Genomic DNA, 19,147 nt, shown 5'->3' on the forward strand with positions numbered 1-19,147 from the left:
ATTGTTTAAAAAATTTTTTATTAAGAAATTACGTGTACTTAGAAAATTGTGCATGGAGCTGTGCGTGTAAGAGAAGCATGTATATATACATCAGTTCATAGTGGTAATTATGCCCTGGTGATTAACTGTGTGTGTACCTAGACTGCATTGTCTTTATTTGCCACACTAAAGAGGAAAATGAAAGAATAAAAACCAACAACAATAAAAAAACTTGCAAGGCTTTTTTGTTTGCTGCCTTGCTTTAAAAGTATCTTTAATTGTTGCTGAGTTGTTTTTGTGCTCCTGAATTAGGATGTCGTAACCTTAGTAGGAAATGCAGATATTCCAACATCAGAATTTTTTTTATTATACAATAGTAAAATAAGACTTAAAAAATAAATAAATAAAAGTCACCCCCACTGGAATTAAAATATAAAACCTGACTAAGTTTTGTGTGTACTGGTCACCATTGGACTGTTCTAATACTGGCTTTGTATTCCAATGTTTTTGTGTAGCTCTTTTGACAGCAAATTTGTTTATCAACAAAGAGGGCTTGGACCAATTGAACAAAACACGATTCTCGTTCTGAATCCAAGTAATGCAAAGCAGCTGCGTTCCACAGGCAAAAATTTGTAAGTTTTGTGGTTTGTCTTTACTTTTTGCCTTTACTAGTAGAACTGTTAACATTTCTGTATACTTTAGCCCCAGAAGTCCCCAGTCCATTTTCACATGCCTATTTTATATCGCATTGTGTGATTGTAACTTCTTGAGTTTTTAAACAACAGAAAAATCAGCAAATAATCCAAATTTACCTTCTTTACTCCACCTGCTTTCTACCAATTTCTGTCATTTAACCTACCAGTCAGATCAGCAGAAATTAGAAGTGTTGTCTGTTTTCTTTAAAGTCACCAAATGGTAGACGGACTGAGAAGGCAAAGAAAAAGTGAATTCTAAATGTGAGGTACTCCTGTAAAGAAAATCCTGTACTGTTAAAATATCTTCTGTGTGTGTGTGAAATGCCAACAGGTTATTAGTTTGTAGAGTGGTACTCTATCAGAAAATATTGCTTATGTGTTAAGATAAACATATTACTATTTCACAATTAAAAAATGAAATCTTCAAATCTACTTTTACATCATTCATCTCAAAATAAATTTTCAACTTGATTCTTCTACATTTATGCTTGCAGATTTTATTTACCACATGGTTTGAGTATAGATAAAGATGGTAACTACTGGGTCACTGATGTAGCTCTCCATCAGGTACATTTTTAAAGTTGTAATATCTAAACCTTAGTATTTTGCCATTTTTTTTTGTTTGCTTCCCTCAAGGTTTAAGTGAACTTACCGTATATACTATTAATATAGGTCAGTTAAGACAAATGTTAAGAATATGCCCACAGAAAATGGTTCCTATGGCCTTCATGGCATACAGTTATGTGGGGTAATTTGTACATAGTATTGAGAAGTAAAAAATACCTGTTTGAAAACAGTGATTCTTTTAAAAGAAAATGGATTTTTGTGCTAGGTCTTTGCTCAGTTTTCTTGTGCACTCCAACTCTGAATGTGCAACTGGTTTATTTGCTGTAATCACGGGAAATTTATGTGTTAAGAAGAAATTTATCAGGATTAAAACTGTTACAAAGCTGATAGTAGATGTCATAATCAAAATGTTAATTTCGTGCTTAGTATATGAATTTATTTTATGCAGAATAATGTATGTACTTTCCAGTGGTTGTCATCTCTCTTCTCGATTTCACCCTCCATAATTGAAGCCTCTTCTCTTTTCCCATTGATCAAAAAGGTTTTCAAACTGGGAGCAGATGCAGAAGAACCATTGCTGATCCTTGGAGTAGCTCTGCAGCCAGGCAGTGACAGCAGTCATTTCTGCCAACCCACTGATGTGGCTGTGGATCCAGTCACTGGCAGCATTTACGTGTCCGATGGCTACTGCAACAGCCGAATCATTCAGTTCTCTCCAAGTGGGCTGTTCATCATGCAGTGGGGAGAAGGTTAGAGTTCTTGGTACTTCACTGATGTCATAGGTTCATAGGTTCATTAGGTTGGAAAGGACCTACAAGATCATCTAGTCCAACCATCCTCCTAACACCATCCCTACCTACTAAACTCATCAAGTCATGTTACCATGAACTGTGAAATTGTTGGCACTGTTGATGCTCTCATTAAAAAAAAAAGTCAAATTTTGTAAATGTAAAAATGTAAAACCATCATACCTTCAAGGCCTCAGATGAATTTTTTACTTTATCATTGGACTCCAGGTTTCTCCTATTTGTTCTGCTAGTTGTTGTGGGTATTTATACATTTACTAAACAGAAGTACAGCAGCGTGTTAGCATGTATTTGTCTTAAGTATTGGCATGTCTTTTTGTATCAATAAAAAGTTCTGACTTTCAAAATCTATATATATCTTTTTTGTAAAAATTTGATCCAATTGTTAAGCCTTTATAATTTTTCTAAGAGTTACTGAAATGATCTTATCTGTTTGAAATTACATTTCTGCCTTTCAGAGAATAAGCTTTGTCAGATTTTGTAGAGGAGTAGCCAATTTATAAATTCAGATTTTATAAAGATAGTGTGAAACAGTGTCACAGCTTCCTTAAGTGAGTAAAATTATTAGAAGTAGGAGGAAACGGTGTTTATTCTTTTCCCAATGCTATGCTGCATTATGTGAAATATTGATATTTTGAAGCAGAACTGATAGTTTCAGTGTATACTTTAACAAGTATTGTGGATATTTTGTTTTGCAGAGACTTCTTCAGGCAAAGCCAGGCCTGGACAGTTTCGTATCCCACACAGCTTAGCTCTGATCTCTGAACTGGGCCAGCTCTGTGTTGCAGACAGGGAAAATGGTCGAATTCAGTGCTTCAGATTAGAAACTGGGGAGTTTGTAAGAGAAATAAAGCACAAATCATTTGGAAGAGAGTTGTTTGCTGTTTCATATGCTCCAGGTAATTTTTTTTTCCTGTTCTTGAGATTTCAAGTAGTTGGTTGATGTCAGTATGTCACAATATACATAAAATATGTTACTTTATAGAGAGCTCTAAAATGTATCTTCAGCCAGATATTTATTCTCTTTCAAAGTGGTGTTGATGTAATGGAAAATTTTAGAGCTGTTTTTCCAATTTGCAGGAAGGAAAGCTTGTATAAATCTCTGCTGCAGAGAAATGACTGAGTAGGCTCCCTAAATGTGATGTCAACAAGTAGATGATATTGTTTGCTTCCCAGTGACTGCACCGTCAATAATTCCTTAGAAATTATCTTTTAAAATATTCATTTCAAGTTCCATTAAAAAGAGCAAACCAAAAACTTTCCAAGCCATCAAGAAAAGTGTTGAGTTTCTTAAAACAATAAATATGAAAGCAAATACTTCTACTTTAAAAGTTGTGGGATTTACTGTTAAAACTTGGTGACTAATACAGTTACCGTATTAAGGTTTTTAGTCAGATTTTTAATGCCAATACTGAAAGTAATGGAAAGGTTAAGAACTAGACCAGGAATATACACTCCTGACTCTAGTGTATATCGAATCTATTACCAAGTTAATTTCTGTTTCACATTTCAAGGATTTAAGAATTGAACAAGTTGAGATACTTGGTATGTAGAGCCCACTGCTCCCTCTGACATTGGCAGCAGGAGATGCGTTCTAGGGAGGGTATGCATGTCTGACTGTACTTTGTGATCCACTCCTCTTTTTCTCCTCACACACCCTAAGGTTTGTTTGAGATGTGGTAGGCAATACATTTTGACTTCGTAATCATAGTACCTCTCTATAAACCTGGTGGCCATGAGTTTTTCCAATCCTTTCTTGAGATGCAGAGAGTTAACCAGCAATCAGTATTCAATGTAAGGGCATGATAAATTCTTACACAGTCTCAAAATTGTGTCCTGCTTTACTAATGCTCTTCCTGTTGTTGCTCAGCATTCTTTTAAATTCTAACTGCCACTGCACGTGCAGCCAAAGATTTCAGAGAGCTTTAGTTGTTGGCTCTTTGATCTTGAGCTGTCACTGTGAGTTCCAATCTAAGCATCGTATGTGTAAGATCTAGATTTTTTTTTTCTCACAGTAGCAACACCCTGCAGTTGTCTTTGAAGCTCTTCTCCCATCTGTTTGACAATTCAATTACTCTTAACAAAAAATCTTTCCAGATACTCTCGATATCAAGACACATAACTATTTCACAGAATTCAGTATCTTTCCCATTCTAGGAGATGTCACTGTTCACTCCCATTCTTCACATCCCTGTTGAAGGCCATTTAATGAAATTGTTTCTGCCTCTGATCCCTGAATCCCTGGATCCTACTACTCAGCTTTTCTGTCTTGAAAAATGGCTTCTAAGCTCTGGGCTTTGCTTTCTGTTCATTAGTGGGTCTTTCACCCAACAACAGAGACAGCTCGATTCTTTAATAACTTCAGATGTACAAGCTTGTCAGAGGTTTTTGAAAATCTCAGGTATGTCTGCAGAGTCTCCTTTACTTGTGTGGTTTTTTTCCCCATCTGTTGAGGCTGAATTTCCCCTTTGAGAAACCATGCCAACTTGTTTCCAGCAGTCCGTGTTTAGCTATACACTCACCAGTCTTGTCCTACCCTCCTATTAGGAATGAAAGAAACATACATACATATGTCTTTTCTAGACACTCTTTTTGACCTCTTTTTGTAAATGGGAAGTATTTTGACGCTCTTCCAGTCTCCTGGTAGTGTGGCTGTTTGCAGTGCTAGATGGCAGTTTGACTTGACTTAAATTTTGACTTCCTTCTGAACTTCCGTGGATATCATCCATGAGAGACTTACTAACCTCCAACTTTTCTAAAGCTTATTGTATATATCTCCTTGAAGCTGAACTGCTTCTCTTACATCTTTGCTACAAAAAAAAATTGTCAGAATCTCCCCATAATTTTCAACAGTAAGAGGTAAACAATATTGAGCTTCCTTTTTCACGTTATTGTGGTCTCACTGGTGGCCTGTCTGATTCTGTTTTAGGATTCATTTTAAGAACTTTATATTATCAGAGTAAACATCCTTAGCAAAGCATCATTTCGATTTTTTTTCAACACTTCTACATTCCTATTTTCATTTTCCAAACCTGTAAAATACTGCCTTCTTCATTCTTGTCATTTGTACAGCATTTCCAGATATTAAATTACAAACTTTTGCCTATGTAACCTTATTTAACTTCCCTATTGTTATTTAATTTCCTGTTGAGTTACCTCTGTCTCTGCCAGTCTCTTTGACAGCTTTTTTCACGAATGCTTTCTTATTATCATTGATCTGCACTACAGTTTGCAGTGTGTGGGTTGTTACAGAAAATGTAATGTTATTGCAGGTGGTCTGCTCTTTGCAGTTAATGGAATGCCTTATCCTGGAGAGTCAGAGCCAGTGCAAGGATTTGTGATGAACTTCTCTACTGGAGAGATAATTGATACCTTCATTCCTCTTAGAAAGGTAGAGTATTGTACAGAGTTTGTGTGTGTATACTTATGTTTAGGAAGTTGTTGATAGTCTTCTACTTCTGCAATTTATTTAAGATGATTATATTATTATAGAAAATGAGGTGTTTTAAAATGTATGTTTTTCAAAGGAATTTTTCATAATAAGCTTGGTAAGGAATCTAGATAATCAAGTCTTAGTTTCTATATACTCAAAAATTATACTACCTTTAAGAAGATCTCTTTGGTTAACACCATCAGTTTACTTTATAGTTGGTAGATAGTTATTAAAAACTAATATATATATATTAAAAAAAAAGCTCCAGAAATATCCATACAATACATGCTAGTAATATGTCAGAAAGGTGTTCTTAAGCAGAAATAAAATTCAACTGCATGGTTACAATTGCTCTTTGAACAAGATTCGTTTGCAACCTAAATGGCATTTATACAGTATTATGAAAAATTAAAGTAAAATTGTTGATTGTAGATTGTCTCAGACTAAAGAATGAATGTCAAGTTCATTGGGAATTTCTGGTTAGCACTCTTGTGATTTGCAGTCCATTTTCAAGTGATACTACAGAAAGGTGTTTGTTCCTGAGTACAGCAAATTTCTGTGCTGCCTACAGACCCTGACAAAAGCTAAATATGGGGGCTTGTAACCAGAATTCATTATCTCTGTATAAAAACACTTGGGAAATTTTATCATAACATTAGCACATCAGTAGTCCTTCTGAGATTTGAACAAAAAACAAAAAGTCCACCTTTAGTAAACTATATCTCAATCAAGTGTTTTTATACCACCATCCTTTGTAGCTACATATGCAGTCTGCATCTCATACTTCATAGGATAAAATTGAATGCTAATTGTTAAGCATTAATATATCTGATAATCACCATGATGTGATCCCTGAAGAAGGCAAGGAAGCAATAAGAGATGTAATTCCCCTCCTTTCACTCACGTTAGTCCTGCCATGTTTTCCACTCTTAGAATAAAATATGACCATTCTCAAGCTTTGAAGTGAAAAAGGCCTCATGACTGTGTGGACACTGAGGAGTAATTTCTTGCTGCTTATCTTCACAGAGCTTTGAGATGCCACATGATATTGTTGCTTCAGAAGATAAAACAGCGTTTGTTGGAGATGTTCATGCCAGAACCGTGTGGAAGTTTTCATCTGCAGAAAGTATGTTCTTTTTGTTCTTAATGTCACATCCTGACATTTTGTTTCTTCAGATACATGCCACTTATCTGATACTGGTTTAATCACAGTGATTTCAGTACGCAAAATGCTCTACTAGCAGAGCATTAAGTTCTGTTAAAAGAACATTCATCAGTATTACTGCATGCTCTGTCAAAGGGGTGTCCTGGGTATATGAGGAGATAACAAAATGCATTTGCCTCATGGTAGATCTGCCCCTCATCACATCAATGCATGCTTAAACAAACCTATCACTTTTTAGCATTTTGTTTCTTTTTGTGTGTCACATGCTACAAGTCCACTGGTTCCTTTGAGAGCTCTCTAGGGCTGAAATGAAATCACAAGTCAGCTTTAAATCAAGTAGGAATATTTCCAAATTTTAATCTAGTAACCCACAAACCTGATAGCCTGACATCAAGGATAGAAGCCTTATTAGTCAGACATCAGTTTAGGAGGATTCTGAGGAGAGAATAAATTGAATAAGGATAGATAAGGGTAATGAATAAACTTTAAGGGAATAAAAATATAATCTACCATTACATCATCCTGGGTAAAACAAAAAAAAATATGAAGGTGATAAAGTCTCAGGCTTCAGGGTGTTAGACAACCAGCAGCAGTCTGCTGTTATAAATGAAATTCTGACTAAACCAGTTTGTCTGTTTATAATTCATGGATTTTCTTATGGGGCAGCTGGTATCAGCTGTTCTTAGTAAAAGGAAATGGGATCAGATAAATTTTAAGCCTGAATGGATATGCATTTTTTTTTTCTACGTCTAGTATCCTGATCAAGAACACTTCTAGGCTTTTATTCAAAGAAGTTTGAGACGAAGAATAAAGTAATTTTTTCATCACTTAACACGTTCAGAGGGGAAAGTCCCTTGCTTTTTGACTGAAGCTGCAGTCTAGCATGGTGGTAGCAAAGGAGACCTGCTTCAGCCAGTCTTTAATCTATCATGGTTTGTGTTGTAATTGGAAGTGTTAGATTTTGTAGGACTACTTGGGAGCCTTGCACATACCCACCTTAAGAATTGTTGCAAATACTTTTTATGAATCAAGGTCTCTTCTTTTTTAAGGCCTTGTGAGCTGCTGAATAGTTTATATTTACTCTGCTTCGTAAAGTTCAGATGCTAATGGAATTGTTTACTGTAGGATTGTACTGAATGTTTGAGAAAGCTAGCAGGAAAATGTCACTGAGTGTCCTTCTGAAATGTCAGTTGTCCTGAAGAATGATTTTGTTTTACAGAAATGGAACATCGTTCAGTTAAAAAGGCTGGTATTGAGGTGCAGGAAATAAAAGGTTAGTCTGATTCTGAATGGAAATGAAGGAGGTAGAATTTTCATATAGACTGTCTGTTTCTGCCAAATTAGAGTAAAAAGGCACAAACTAGTTTGATTGTTTTTCCATCACTTCATACAAATATTCATTGATAAAATGAATAGTAAGTAAGGCAAAGCAGTTTATAACCATGTTACTTAGTCAACACTATCTCACAGCCAGTCAAAACTTTGTTTTCAGTAACGACGTGTGCTTCACAAGTGTAAAGATGAAAATTTAACAAGCAGTTAAACTTCACATCACCGTCTCCTTTGGTCCTGATTGATACGCATGTTAGCTCCCATAGATGCAGGAATAACTTGGAAATATAACTGTGATAGTTGCTCCCCATCAACCTGCTCCTTATTCTACCATCCTCAGCCAACAAAGAAGGGATTTTGGGGACATCTTTATGCACAGTCTGTCAGTGTGCAGTCTCCTTGATTACTCCATATATATAAAAAAAAAATTGTTGTATTCTTATCTATTTCTTTCTATAATTGCTGCCTTTTTTTTCCTCATTTTATCTGAATGAGAACGGTGGCTGAAAAAGGAAAATGTAGAAATTTATTATGAGAGGATTGGGGAATGTATGTAGATAAAGTTGAAAGGGGTAGCTCATGAAGATGAAAAGTAGCTTTAACTGTTAATATTCTGTCTTACAGACTTTTATGTTCAAAAGGAGAAGTTTATTTTTCTTTCAGCAAAAGAAATGTCTGGCAACTAAGAAAGCTTTGTAAATTGTTCAGCTGGTCTTATTCGATTCCCTTTGGTTGGATTCAGCACTTTTCGCCTTTGATTTATGCATTTATATGCAGACAGAGAAATGTACTAAAAGTTCCCAACTGACAAATGGAACACGTAGCAGAAAAAAGTAGTTGGCCATTACAAAGCAGTGAAATTCTTATTGTCAAAATAGTTACCTTTCTGTTTCATCTCGTAAGATCTCTGCATCACAACCCTTGAAGCATTCAAAAGAAGTGCTGATAATGAAGCATCCACAGTGTAAATAGTCCAGGAAGTGTGGATGTATTTCAGCTTTTTTTAGGTAGATACCATGCTAGCTGACAACTCTGATGTTACAGAGGATGTTACAGAATCGTAAAATCATGGAGACACCAAATTTTGAAAAGACCTCCAAAATCATCTAGTCCAATGATCCACCTCCCACCAGTATTTCCCCACTAAACTGTGCCCCATAGTACCACATCTAAATGTTTCTTAAACATCTCCAGGGACAGTGACGCCACCACCTCTGTGGGCAGCCTCTTCCAAGACCTAATCACGCTTCTGGAGGTGAAATTTTTCCTGATATCCAACCTGAACCTCTCCTTGTCAGGCCCCAGTACTGACTCCTGGTCAGTCAGCAGCTGGATTTAACACCATTCACCACCGCCTTCTGGGGCTGGCCATTCAGACAGTTCTTCATCCACTGTTACCTGCCCAAGCCATGGGCTGCTAGCTTCTGCAGGACAATAGTCTAGGCTATGACTGTGTCAGCAACCTTTCCCTGATCCACCAGGCGGGTCGCTTCATCATAGAGGATTGGGTTGGTTGAGCAGGACCTGCCTTTTGTGAGGGCTGGACCTCTACTGGTTCTGCACATGCCATTTGATCTCACTGTTATTAGGAGAGCTGGAGCGTTGCTGATAGGTTGGCAAGGATACTGGTAGGAGATGGAGTCTATGACAATTAGAGCAGAGAGTGGATTATCTTTTTAATAACCTTAGTTGAAATCTGAAGTGTCTCCTGTTCATTCAGTTCATTTTTCAGCTGAATACAGAATAGAATCACAATGTATTCAATTTCTGTGATATAACTACCTTTTTATACAAGCAGTTAAACATTAAAATTACGTAGCTAGACAGCTTTAGTCATGAAAAAATAGCATGTAGTACATGGTCTTTCTTACACTAGAAACATTATGTGGAGGATTTTATTGAAGTGGTTTTTCTCAGCATAGGTGGAGAGGAAACAGTTGGGAATGACTGGATGAAGTTTTTAGAAGTTCTTTACAGAGTCCAAGTTCTGAGAATGTAACCCTCTGTCACAAGTTTATTGAAAATAACTTTAAATGTTTCCTTTTTGTCTGTGACAGTAGAACCTGTATGAGACTTCTGTATTTAGTGTGAGAAAGTTATCTCAAAAGGAGATATGCTTGTTTGCAAAATAGAGTGTTTTTCAGGATTTTTGCATATTTAAAATAATAAGTTAACTAAAGGCAAAACCGTGTCTGGCACCTCTTCTTTCTGGGAAAAGGAGAAGGCATTCTTTCTGGAGTGTGGTATCATTCATCTCTGCCCTACACTGTTCTTCTCTGAGGTTAGAAGTAAGCATTTGGAAGGAAAACCTCAGGGAGCCAGACAGGGCTGGAGAATGGAATCCCTCTTTAGTGAGAGCTAACTGTGTCTGTGTTTGTCTTTTGTCTCCTTGTTACCCAGCATTTCAGGCATTCTAGCAGTTGTTTTCTTGAGTTCTTTGTTCTGTTGCTTGATGCTTATGAATTACTGAAATTGTCTTCTTTTTAAAGCATCAGAAACAGTTGTAGAAGCCAGACTGAAAAACAGCCCAGAACCAACAGACCCTCTAAAGAAGCAGGAAAAACAGCATATGGTCCAACAAGCGAGCACTGGAGTTTCCTTTGTTCTTATTACAACTCTTCTAGTTATCCCTGTTGTTGTCCTGCTGGCAATTTTAGTATTTATTCGTTGGAGGAAGACAACAGTCTATGGAGGTAACTGTGAGTGACTGTGCTGAACAGGTTCTGATCTTTCCATTTCAGCACATCTCTGAATACAGAGGGATATAAGTGTGAGAAGATGTTAATTTGGGATCTTGAAATTGTTGAGAACAGAGAGCTGTGCAAATTATAAATGCATAACCAAGCATTGCCTCAAATACACCTTAATTCATTGCTCTGAGGATTTTGCCTTGCCATTACAGTGCTACTTAGAATGTTTGTGGGGAGAGGGACTTGTTCCCAAAGGAACGTAGGGATCGCTGTCTTCTGGAAAGCATCCATCTCCAAAGACAGACTGCACCGCCTGCAAATGTCAAGTCATATTTTGTCCTGTGCCACAGTGTAGCTGTTGGCTGTGCACATTATAAACCACAGGGTTCTTGCCTTCCCTGTAAACTCTTGGCCATTGCAGAAGTGAACACTTGAAGGAATGAAATGCTCAGAAATAACTTAGGTGGGAAACTTCTCAATGGCTGAAGTGCCATACGCTGAACTTTTGAGGTGTGATTGCCCTGTTAGGAATTATCACTCTTCACCTTAACCAAGAAATTGAAAATTCATCTTTCTTGATGCTCCTGGTCAATGTGCTCAATCTCAGTGCACTGTATTAGAAAACAGAAATAATTACTGAATCGTGAAAGATAATTTTGAAGCTGATTTCTGAAATCTGTGTTATCTTTCAGCTGATGGGGAGCACAAACTTGACTCAAATTCAGGCCGAATTTTAGGCAGACTTAGGGGTAAGTAACATCTAAGGTCTTTTAAGCACTCAATAGATGAATGTTTTTGTCATTTGATAATTTCTAGTGGAACTTTCTCAGAGAATGTTCTGGGAAGTTGTCTTTTCTGACTGATTCCCTTCATCCAGCAGTGTCTGCACATTGAAAAGGAAGCGGGACTGAGGAGTCTGTGAATAATGTATCAGGAGAATGGAATGAAATGCTTTGAGACTGTGGGCAATCTAGTAGGGATGCAGATAGCATGTGCAAAGACTTCTAATGAAATGATGTTTGCTGAAAAAACATACTTGAAACATCCAAGATGAGAAAGATGAGTTTCCTTCCTGTTCCTGTGTATAATCAGCTCTTGTGCAGCTCTTTAAGAACACTCTCTAGAAGGACACTTAAAAGAAATATTGACTGTGTAAACAAGTTTTGATTTCCCTCCCGCACACTAAAGCAGTTTTTTAATGATCATTTCCTTCCTGCAGGGAAAGGTGGGGGCGGCCTCAACCTTGGGAACTTCTTTGCAAGTCACAAGGGCTACAGCCGAAAAGGGTTCGACCGACTCAGCACCGAGGGAAGCGATCAAGAAAAAGATGAGGAGGATGGCACAGACTCAGAAGAAGAATACTCGGCACCTCCACCCCCACAAGCACTTTCATCCTCCTGAAAACAGCTTTTGAGTTCTCCATTATATGATTCAACCCAGAATGTCAGATTCCTTTTCCCTTAAGCACGTTTAAGATTTTGTGTATTTAATTGTAAACCGTACTAGTCTGTGTGGGGCTGTACACTGGTTTCTTTAATTTTTGTTTGGTTTTGGGTCTCTTTTTAAGTGGAGGAGTGTATGGAAGTTCCATATCAGTGATGGGTTTTTTTGTTATGTGACCATCTTAATAAAGCATCCAGTCTTCTTCTGATTGCAGCACTGATTTAAAGCAGTAGTATTTTCTCATAACAAATTGGGGATCTTTTCTGTATTTGTAAATAAATTGTATTACCTGCTTCGAGAAAGTATTTTTCCTATAAATATTCAGTTGCCAATTTCTTTTTTGTGCCTTTCCTCTTTCATGTCCTTAACCTGTTGCAGTACAGAGGAAAAAAAAAAACAGTGCCACAAGAAAATGAAGCTGCTAAATCTTCTTCTATTTTTTTAAAATCACTAACATTATATTGCATTGAAGGAAAAAAAAAGTATTTAATTGTTTTTTCTTCTTGATGTGTTTCTGGGATGTCTTATTTTTAGATGGTATCACTGTTAGAACACTATTTTCAGGAATTGAATGTAATTTGTGTAATAAAGTGTTCGCAGAGCATTAGCTGTCTCAGTGTACTCTGGAATTTTTGCACGCTTTTAAGGTTTTTGTATGCAACTTTTGTAACAGTTACATAGACTGCTTAATACAGTAAAAAGAAAAAATTGTCTCTTACCAGAGGACAAAAAGTGAAATGTCGTGTGAAAGCTGGAAGATACTTTGCTATGTCACAAGATTTGGTTTATTTTTTGAGTTGCTTTTGTTTTAAGACTCAGGTTTTACGTATGTGTTCAGAGTGAAGCTTAAACATTTAAAGAGGAGATGTTCTGTTAAAACAGCGTGGTATTTAATAAATCACAGTCACAGCTAGGAGGAAGCTCACGTTTCAAATTACAACACGGATCATTCAGGGTGGGCATTAGCACAACCTGATGGGCAGTTCTGATTATCCTGTTTCTCCTCGCTCCCTTTTCCATCCATTCCACAGCAGTCCTCATTGCTGACGTTGCCCCTCTTGAACAGAAGGCCTGGCAGATTACTGTCCTCCTGCCTGAGTCACTGAAGTGTGAATCACTGCGTGATGTTGTCACAATTTATCAGCCTAGTTTGAGGATCAGAGCATGATTAATCTCCTTTTAAAACACGAGTTATGAGCAGACTTTACACAGCTGTAACTGACACAGCTTTTTATGAAGCTGCTTTCACAATCGTCGTTGCGGGTGTTGTAGCACACTGCTGCTGATGATGAGAAGAGCTCAAAAAATAGGCTGTGGGTTCCTTGTGGCTGCAGGTTTTGTGAGGCTAGAAAGGTAATTGTACAGCAGCAGAAGACAGGACCCAGCCTGAGAGGTTTTATGCGTTTCCTTCTTATGGAAAAAACACTTGGACTCCTTGAGATTTATTTTTCCTAAGGTAACTTTCTAAAATGCTGGACTATGGGCTCCATTTTGTAAGCCGTGTTCTGTGTTGCTTCCTCTCCAGATTCTGCATATTTTTCTAGTGCTGTAAGGACAGCATTTTTCTTACCTGCTTTTGGAAGCGAGGTGATTTTCATCTTAGTTTTTAGCTGTGACTTTGGTAGCTTTGTGTATGAGTAAAGATGAATAAAGGTGGCTCAGAAGGATCTTCTAAATCTTTCTTCAGAGGAGGGAGGTTGGTATTTTACTGGAAGTTTTTTGATGGAAAAAGTTAGAAATCTGAGGTGGCACTGCAAGCATAGGAGGTGTATACGACACTAGTTCTAAAAAGCCACGGGCTTTCATCAAAACGCTATCTGTGAGGATGTGGTGGTTTTAATGAACAACATAGAATTGCCCACACTGGGATTCCAAGGACGTGGCAGTAACTTTTCAGAATCACTGATTAATCTTAAGCCTTTTGGGGAAGGCATTCCCACAGACAGAATGGTGGAGGGCCATCCCAGGAGCCATCTGTGAAGCAGTAGTTAGTGGGGGCACACGGCAGCCATGGGGAGAACACACACTGTCACATGGAGGTGTCCCACGTCAATGGAATTCCTGTCCCGATTCAGCAGCTGTCCTTGCCACGGCCATCATTAGTTGCAAACTGATTCCTCAGGAAGCACCGTGGTTAAGTAGAATTTTCTAATTAAGCTGTGTGCTGTGGTAGTTAACAAGGATTCGTAGAGCTATGCAGTATATGGAAACAGATTCTTGTTTGTGAAAGCTGGATTTATTCCTGTCTTACCAAAACTCTTAGGTCAGCCACGTCTGCCATGTTACACAGCATTAGGGTTCATTGCTGTCAATATTAATTTGCAAAACATTGCTCTGATATAACTGCTCCCAGAACTCCCTGCAGCTCCTGTGGAGAGTTCAGATTTGCCTGTGTACTGAAGCAAAACCTGCACACTGCTGGGTTTGGCCTTCATAGCTTCAAAACAAGAGGAGCATCTGACCAGATTCATTACGTGAGCACTGGGAGAGCTGCGTGGGAGCCAAGGAGCAAGTGGCATCAGATTTTTCCTAAATGCTGAGCTGCTCGTTCCTGGTAATGTTTCTATTGCTAATTTCCCCATGAAGCAGGGTGTTCTGCTAGGAAGCCCCTGGTTGGTTTTGTTGCACGAAATAATAAAAAATAAACCACCACTAAATGTAGAGACATTTGTTTGGAGCCTGCACTGAAAGTATCATTTAATCCTCACATAACAATGCTATAGAAAAACAAAAAACAAAAAAAAAAAAACACAGTTTCTAGCAGATAGTTTTAAGCAAACTTGGGAAGTGGTTATTAGTTGCTGATGATATTTTAAAGTCATGAATGCAATATATGTGTGTATTAATCATGACATTGTGAGGAATTTAGCAGGGTGGGGTACAGCAACTCATGTTCCTAGCTATAGCAAGCCACAGCAGGCTGAAGGTGGTTTCTGTTTACACTGGTGTTAACAACAGAACCCCCATTGTAGTCCAGCACCACCACGCTTCTCACTGTGTTTTAGCATGTCCTTAGGGTGCAGCTGAAGAGAGAATTGCATTAAAATGGAGAGAATCCCTCAACGTTGCCATTTTTTTTTTGTCTCGAGGTGCGTCTCAGGCACAGGCACTGCCCTCAGAGACCTTTCTCACAGCCACTGTGGTTTGAGGGTTGCCCATTTTGGTGTGAACTACAAAGCTGTATGGAACTTTCGGCACCATGGTAGTCAAGGCACAAGATGCCTAATGCACAAGCAGATGCTTTTTTAAATCATATATTTTGTGAGTGCTCAGTCACGCAGCATTCAGTTGATGTAGGTCGTGCTGCTTCAGAAATACATCTATACTTCAACAGTTATCATCTGGTTCCAGTCTCTGTTCTGATGTTTTCCACATCCATGTGCCCACAGGAAGGAGTGCTCCAGGCAGCATCCCACCTGCTGTCAACTCCCAGGGCCACCTCCCACCATCAGTTCTGCAGGATTTCCCCTGTCTGCTTGCACTGATCCAGCCTGATGGCAGACATGTGTGAACTCTACAGAATGCAAAATCGATGCTATGGCCACGGGTATATTTGAAATAAGTGTGTCAAAGCAGAATTCAGATGGCCTGTTAAAAACAGCATGCGTCTATGAGTCTATGAGCGCTGTTCAAGTGCAGGCCTTGCTGAGAATGTAGTTTGAGAAGGAAAGGCCTTCCTGGAAAAACAAAGCACTGGATAGTAGCTTCACAAGCTGCCATCCCTTCCTGATGTCCTAGAGGCCACTGGTGCTGGGTGCAGAGCTGGATGGAGCCCATGGCCATGCCAGCAGTGAGTGCTGGGGCTGGCATCTGAGCGGGTACCCAACACACAGACAGACAGACAGCAGACAGAAGTAAACAAACTGGAAAAGCTATGTTTGCTGAAGCTTCTCCTGTTTCTACAGGAATAGATCCTGCCCTCCTTTTTCTGAGTCTTTAATCTGCAGAAGTGATGGATGACGCCTCTGACTGGACAAACAGTGCCAATTTTATCCCTCGGATAGGGAACCCCATGTATTATTCATCACATACCACTGAAACTCTGCACAGAATACAGACCTCATTTTCCCGTGGCCTTCTTTTTCTGTTTTCCCATTGCTGCACCTGCCAGCTTTGTGAAGAGTAATGAGTACTTCTTTCAGCATGCCTGGGAACTGCCATGGTGATACACACTTTGCACAGGAGGCAACTGTGAGGTGTAGAGAGATTTAAGGCATAAACTGACAAAAAAATTTCAACTACTTTGAAGCGCAGAATCTATGTAATCTGATCTATTCCCTTTCAACTCACTTGGATATCATTTTATACATGCGAGGCTCTGCTTCTTGCCATCAGCTGCAGCTCTGAGTACTCCCCTTCTGCAGATCAAAGCTCAGTGATTCCTACTGAGCACCCAGATAAGGTCCACCTGAGTAACAGCTGGTAAATTATGGAAAGCTTTATCTATGTGATTTCAGGGCCATCATGCTGACATCCCACGGTGGGGCAACGCAGGGAATGCCATCCTTCCTACAGCCTGCCTGCTCACAGCCCACCTACTTCTGCTACCCAGGCAGCACGGCTTCAGCAGGCCCCTTCCGTCAGGGCTGTCACCAGGAGCCCTGCAGGAGTAAGGACTCCCAGGCCCATTCTTGGAGGCTGCAGTAACACTTACTTGCTCCAGAAGGACAAACCATCAGGCAGTGCCCACAACTGGAGCATGGACTTGTGCACTTACATTTGCAGGTGTGGTTTCAGGCTATGTAAAATTAGAGGGAGGGGGAACTGAGTGAGGAATGCAGCTCTCAGGCAGTTCCCAAATCATAAGTTTTAAAATAAAGTTAATGTCTGGTTTGCTGTTACTTCTTTCTTAAGGGGCTTCCATGACAAATTAGAACTCATTGTGCACTGTTCTTCATCATTACAGGCCGAGAGAGCTGAGGCTTTCAGCATGGAGAAGAGAAGGTTCTTATGGGGACTCTATATCAGCCTTCCAGTACTTGAAGGGGGACTACAGGAAAGCTGGGGTGGGACTTTTTAGAAGGGGAGGTAGCAAAGGGACAAGGGGAGATGGCTTTAAGCTGGAAGAGGATAGGTTTAGACTAGAGATTAGGAAGAAATTCTTTGCTGTGAGGGTGGTGAGACACTGGAACAGGTTTCCCAGTGAGGCTGTGGATGCCCCCTCCCTGGAAGCACTCAGGGCCAGGCTGTGTGGGGCTGTGAGCAACCTGGGCTAGAGGGAGGCGTCGCTGCCTATAGCAGTGGGGCTGGAACTACTTGATCTTATGGTTCCCCTCCAACACAAGCCATCATAAATGTCTACACAGCTTGATTACCAAGATTCACACAGTAGGCACCGTAGCTTATCTAGCATGAGTAAAAGGGAGTAATACTAATCATCTCCTGAACACACTGCTAATTGCCATTTATTTATTCAGCCTTCTAATTGACTGCCTGGTCTTAGTGACTTCTGTTGGATTCATATGCAAGCAGCATCTTCTGCACTGTTTCTACGGCCTGCTGAGAGGCCAGTGCTTGTGTGTTTTAGTTCTAACTAGTCCAGTGAGTTAGCTGAAGGCATCTAATTTGCTGCCATAAGAAAAAATATTCTATCCTTTCCTGTTCTGAAAATACCAAAGAGCCAACTGTGCAAACAGATTTTGATATTAGGTCATTTTTAAGTTTATTAAAAGATGCCTGCTGCAAAAGGTCTTTGATATGGACACTGCACTGCAATGAGTAAAGCTATCTATTTCTCAAAAGCAGGGTTTCTACAGGATTTGTCAGTGACTTGCTGTGAAAAAGCAAATCATGACTCACTGCTGTCCTCCAAACAGGAACATTTGGTTCTTGGGAGATGGAGGGAAAAAATCTTTAAAATGTCAAGTATTGTCTAGAGCTGGAACACAGGAGCACATTAGCACAGAATGAGCAAATGCTACACAAAAGTTCAATATGAGATATGGTTTATCGTTCAATACTGAAACACTTTGAGTGTTCATACAAAGGCAGTTTTTTGTTTGTTTGTTTTTTCCTTGGCATGTTCTTCATCTAACTAATTGCTAGCAAACCCAAGGGAAAAATGTGCTGGAAGGTATGGGCAAACTGGTTGTTCTTTCACGTTGAGCTCTCCTGCTTATTCCTCTCCTCCCACGAGGGGGCACAAACTCTAGGGAAAAAAAAAACCACAGAATTTCTAAGAATTGGGACTGGGAATAATAGTCTTCTGCTAATGCCCCACCATGCAGCAGACCTGCATGCCTGGTCACAGATGGGCACTTGTGCATTTACTGAGGTTGGTTACAGCACAAATTAGAAGCAGAGGTTTGTGCTCAACACACTGTCAAGTGTGCAGCACTTACCTAGGGTGAGGGTAGAGGCTTCCTCCAGTTTCCCACTGCATCTCATGCTATTTGCCACGTCTCAGGGTTCCTTGTGGTATCTTATCCACAGTTTCTAGTGATTGTTTTTCAAATCATTACCTTAAAACCCTCCTCCTTTCTTCAAAAAACCTCCTATGTGCACAGGAGGCCTCATTTCGGTGCACCCAAGAGGCACTAATGCTTGCTTGCTAATGCAGTAGGTCACCATTACCAGGAGACTCAAATGATCAGCATTACACAGACCATTAAATGGTTGCTGGTTTTCCTATTCCACTGTCAGCTTAGCATTTTGTTTCTCTCCAGTGTAGCTACAACAAGTACACAGCATGTGTTACCCCAGAGCTCCCCCACGCACCCACCACAGAAAAGAGCCCCACAGAAAGTAAGCGTAGCTGGCATACCCTGCAAGCCCAGCACCTGCCTTCTGAAACAGCCTCAACAGGGAGAACATACACAGAGAAAAGAAAGTATTTTTGGATGGATTTTAAGATGAGATCCTGGAACACTATAATTGCGCTCAGCTGTTCTTTCACATAGCTTTGAACCATGATACCACAGGCGTGCCACGTAACAGATACAAGTTTCCACATGAGCTAGGTACCTAATCAGACTCGAGGACAAAGACTTTTTACCTAATTTTAGTAAAAGCCTTTAATAAATAATACTTTCCTCTTC

At 39.4% G+C, this 19,147-nt stretch overlaps 1 protein-coding gene across 5 annotated transcripts in view; it reads left to right on the plus strand.

The window, feature by feature from the left end:
- PAM (peptidylglycine alpha-amidating monooxygenase) overlaps window positions 1-12,717 on the plus strand; it is a 114,647-nt gene extending 101,930 nt beyond the window's left edge. For 2 of the 5 annotated variants that reach the window (XM_065744216.1, XM_065744219.1), the window contains 10 exons: window positions 495-611; window positions 1,169-1,241; window positions 1,783-1,990; window positions 2,746-2,946; window positions 5,320-5,438; window positions 6,507-6,606; window positions 7,865-7,918; window positions 10,467-10,676; window positions 11,360-11,416; window positions 11,887-12,717. In XM_065744216.1, the coding sequence (XP_065600288.1) occupies window positions 495-611; window positions 1,169-1,241; window positions 1,783-1,990; window positions 2,746-2,946; window positions 5,320-5,438; window positions 6,507-6,606; window positions 7,865-7,918; window positions 10,467-10,676; window positions 11,360-11,416; window positions 11,887-12,068 (1,321 nt within the window). In that variant the 3' untranslated portion in view covers window positions 12,069-12,717. The remainder of the gene's footprint in view (window positions 1-494; window positions 612-1,168; window positions 1,242-1,782; window positions 1,991-2,745; window positions 2,947-5,319; window positions 5,439-6,506; window positions 6,607-7,864; window positions 7,919-10,466; window positions 10,677-11,359; window positions 11,417-11,886) is intronic. The other 3 variants (XM_065744217.1, XM_065744220.1, XM_065744218.1) reach the window with 2 other exon arrangements.
- Window positions 12,718-19,147: the final 6,430 nt, after the last annotated feature.

This window comes from Cyrtonyx montezumae, unplaced genomic scaffold, assembly GCF_038088225.1.
Source record: "Cyrtonyx montezumae isolate F1298 unplaced genomic scaffold, pur_monq_1.0 scaffold_30, whole genome shotgun sequence".
Taxonomy (NCBI): domain Eukaryota; kingdom Metazoa; phylum Chordata; class Aves; order Galliformes; family Odontophoridae; genus Cyrtonyx; species Cyrtonyx montezumae.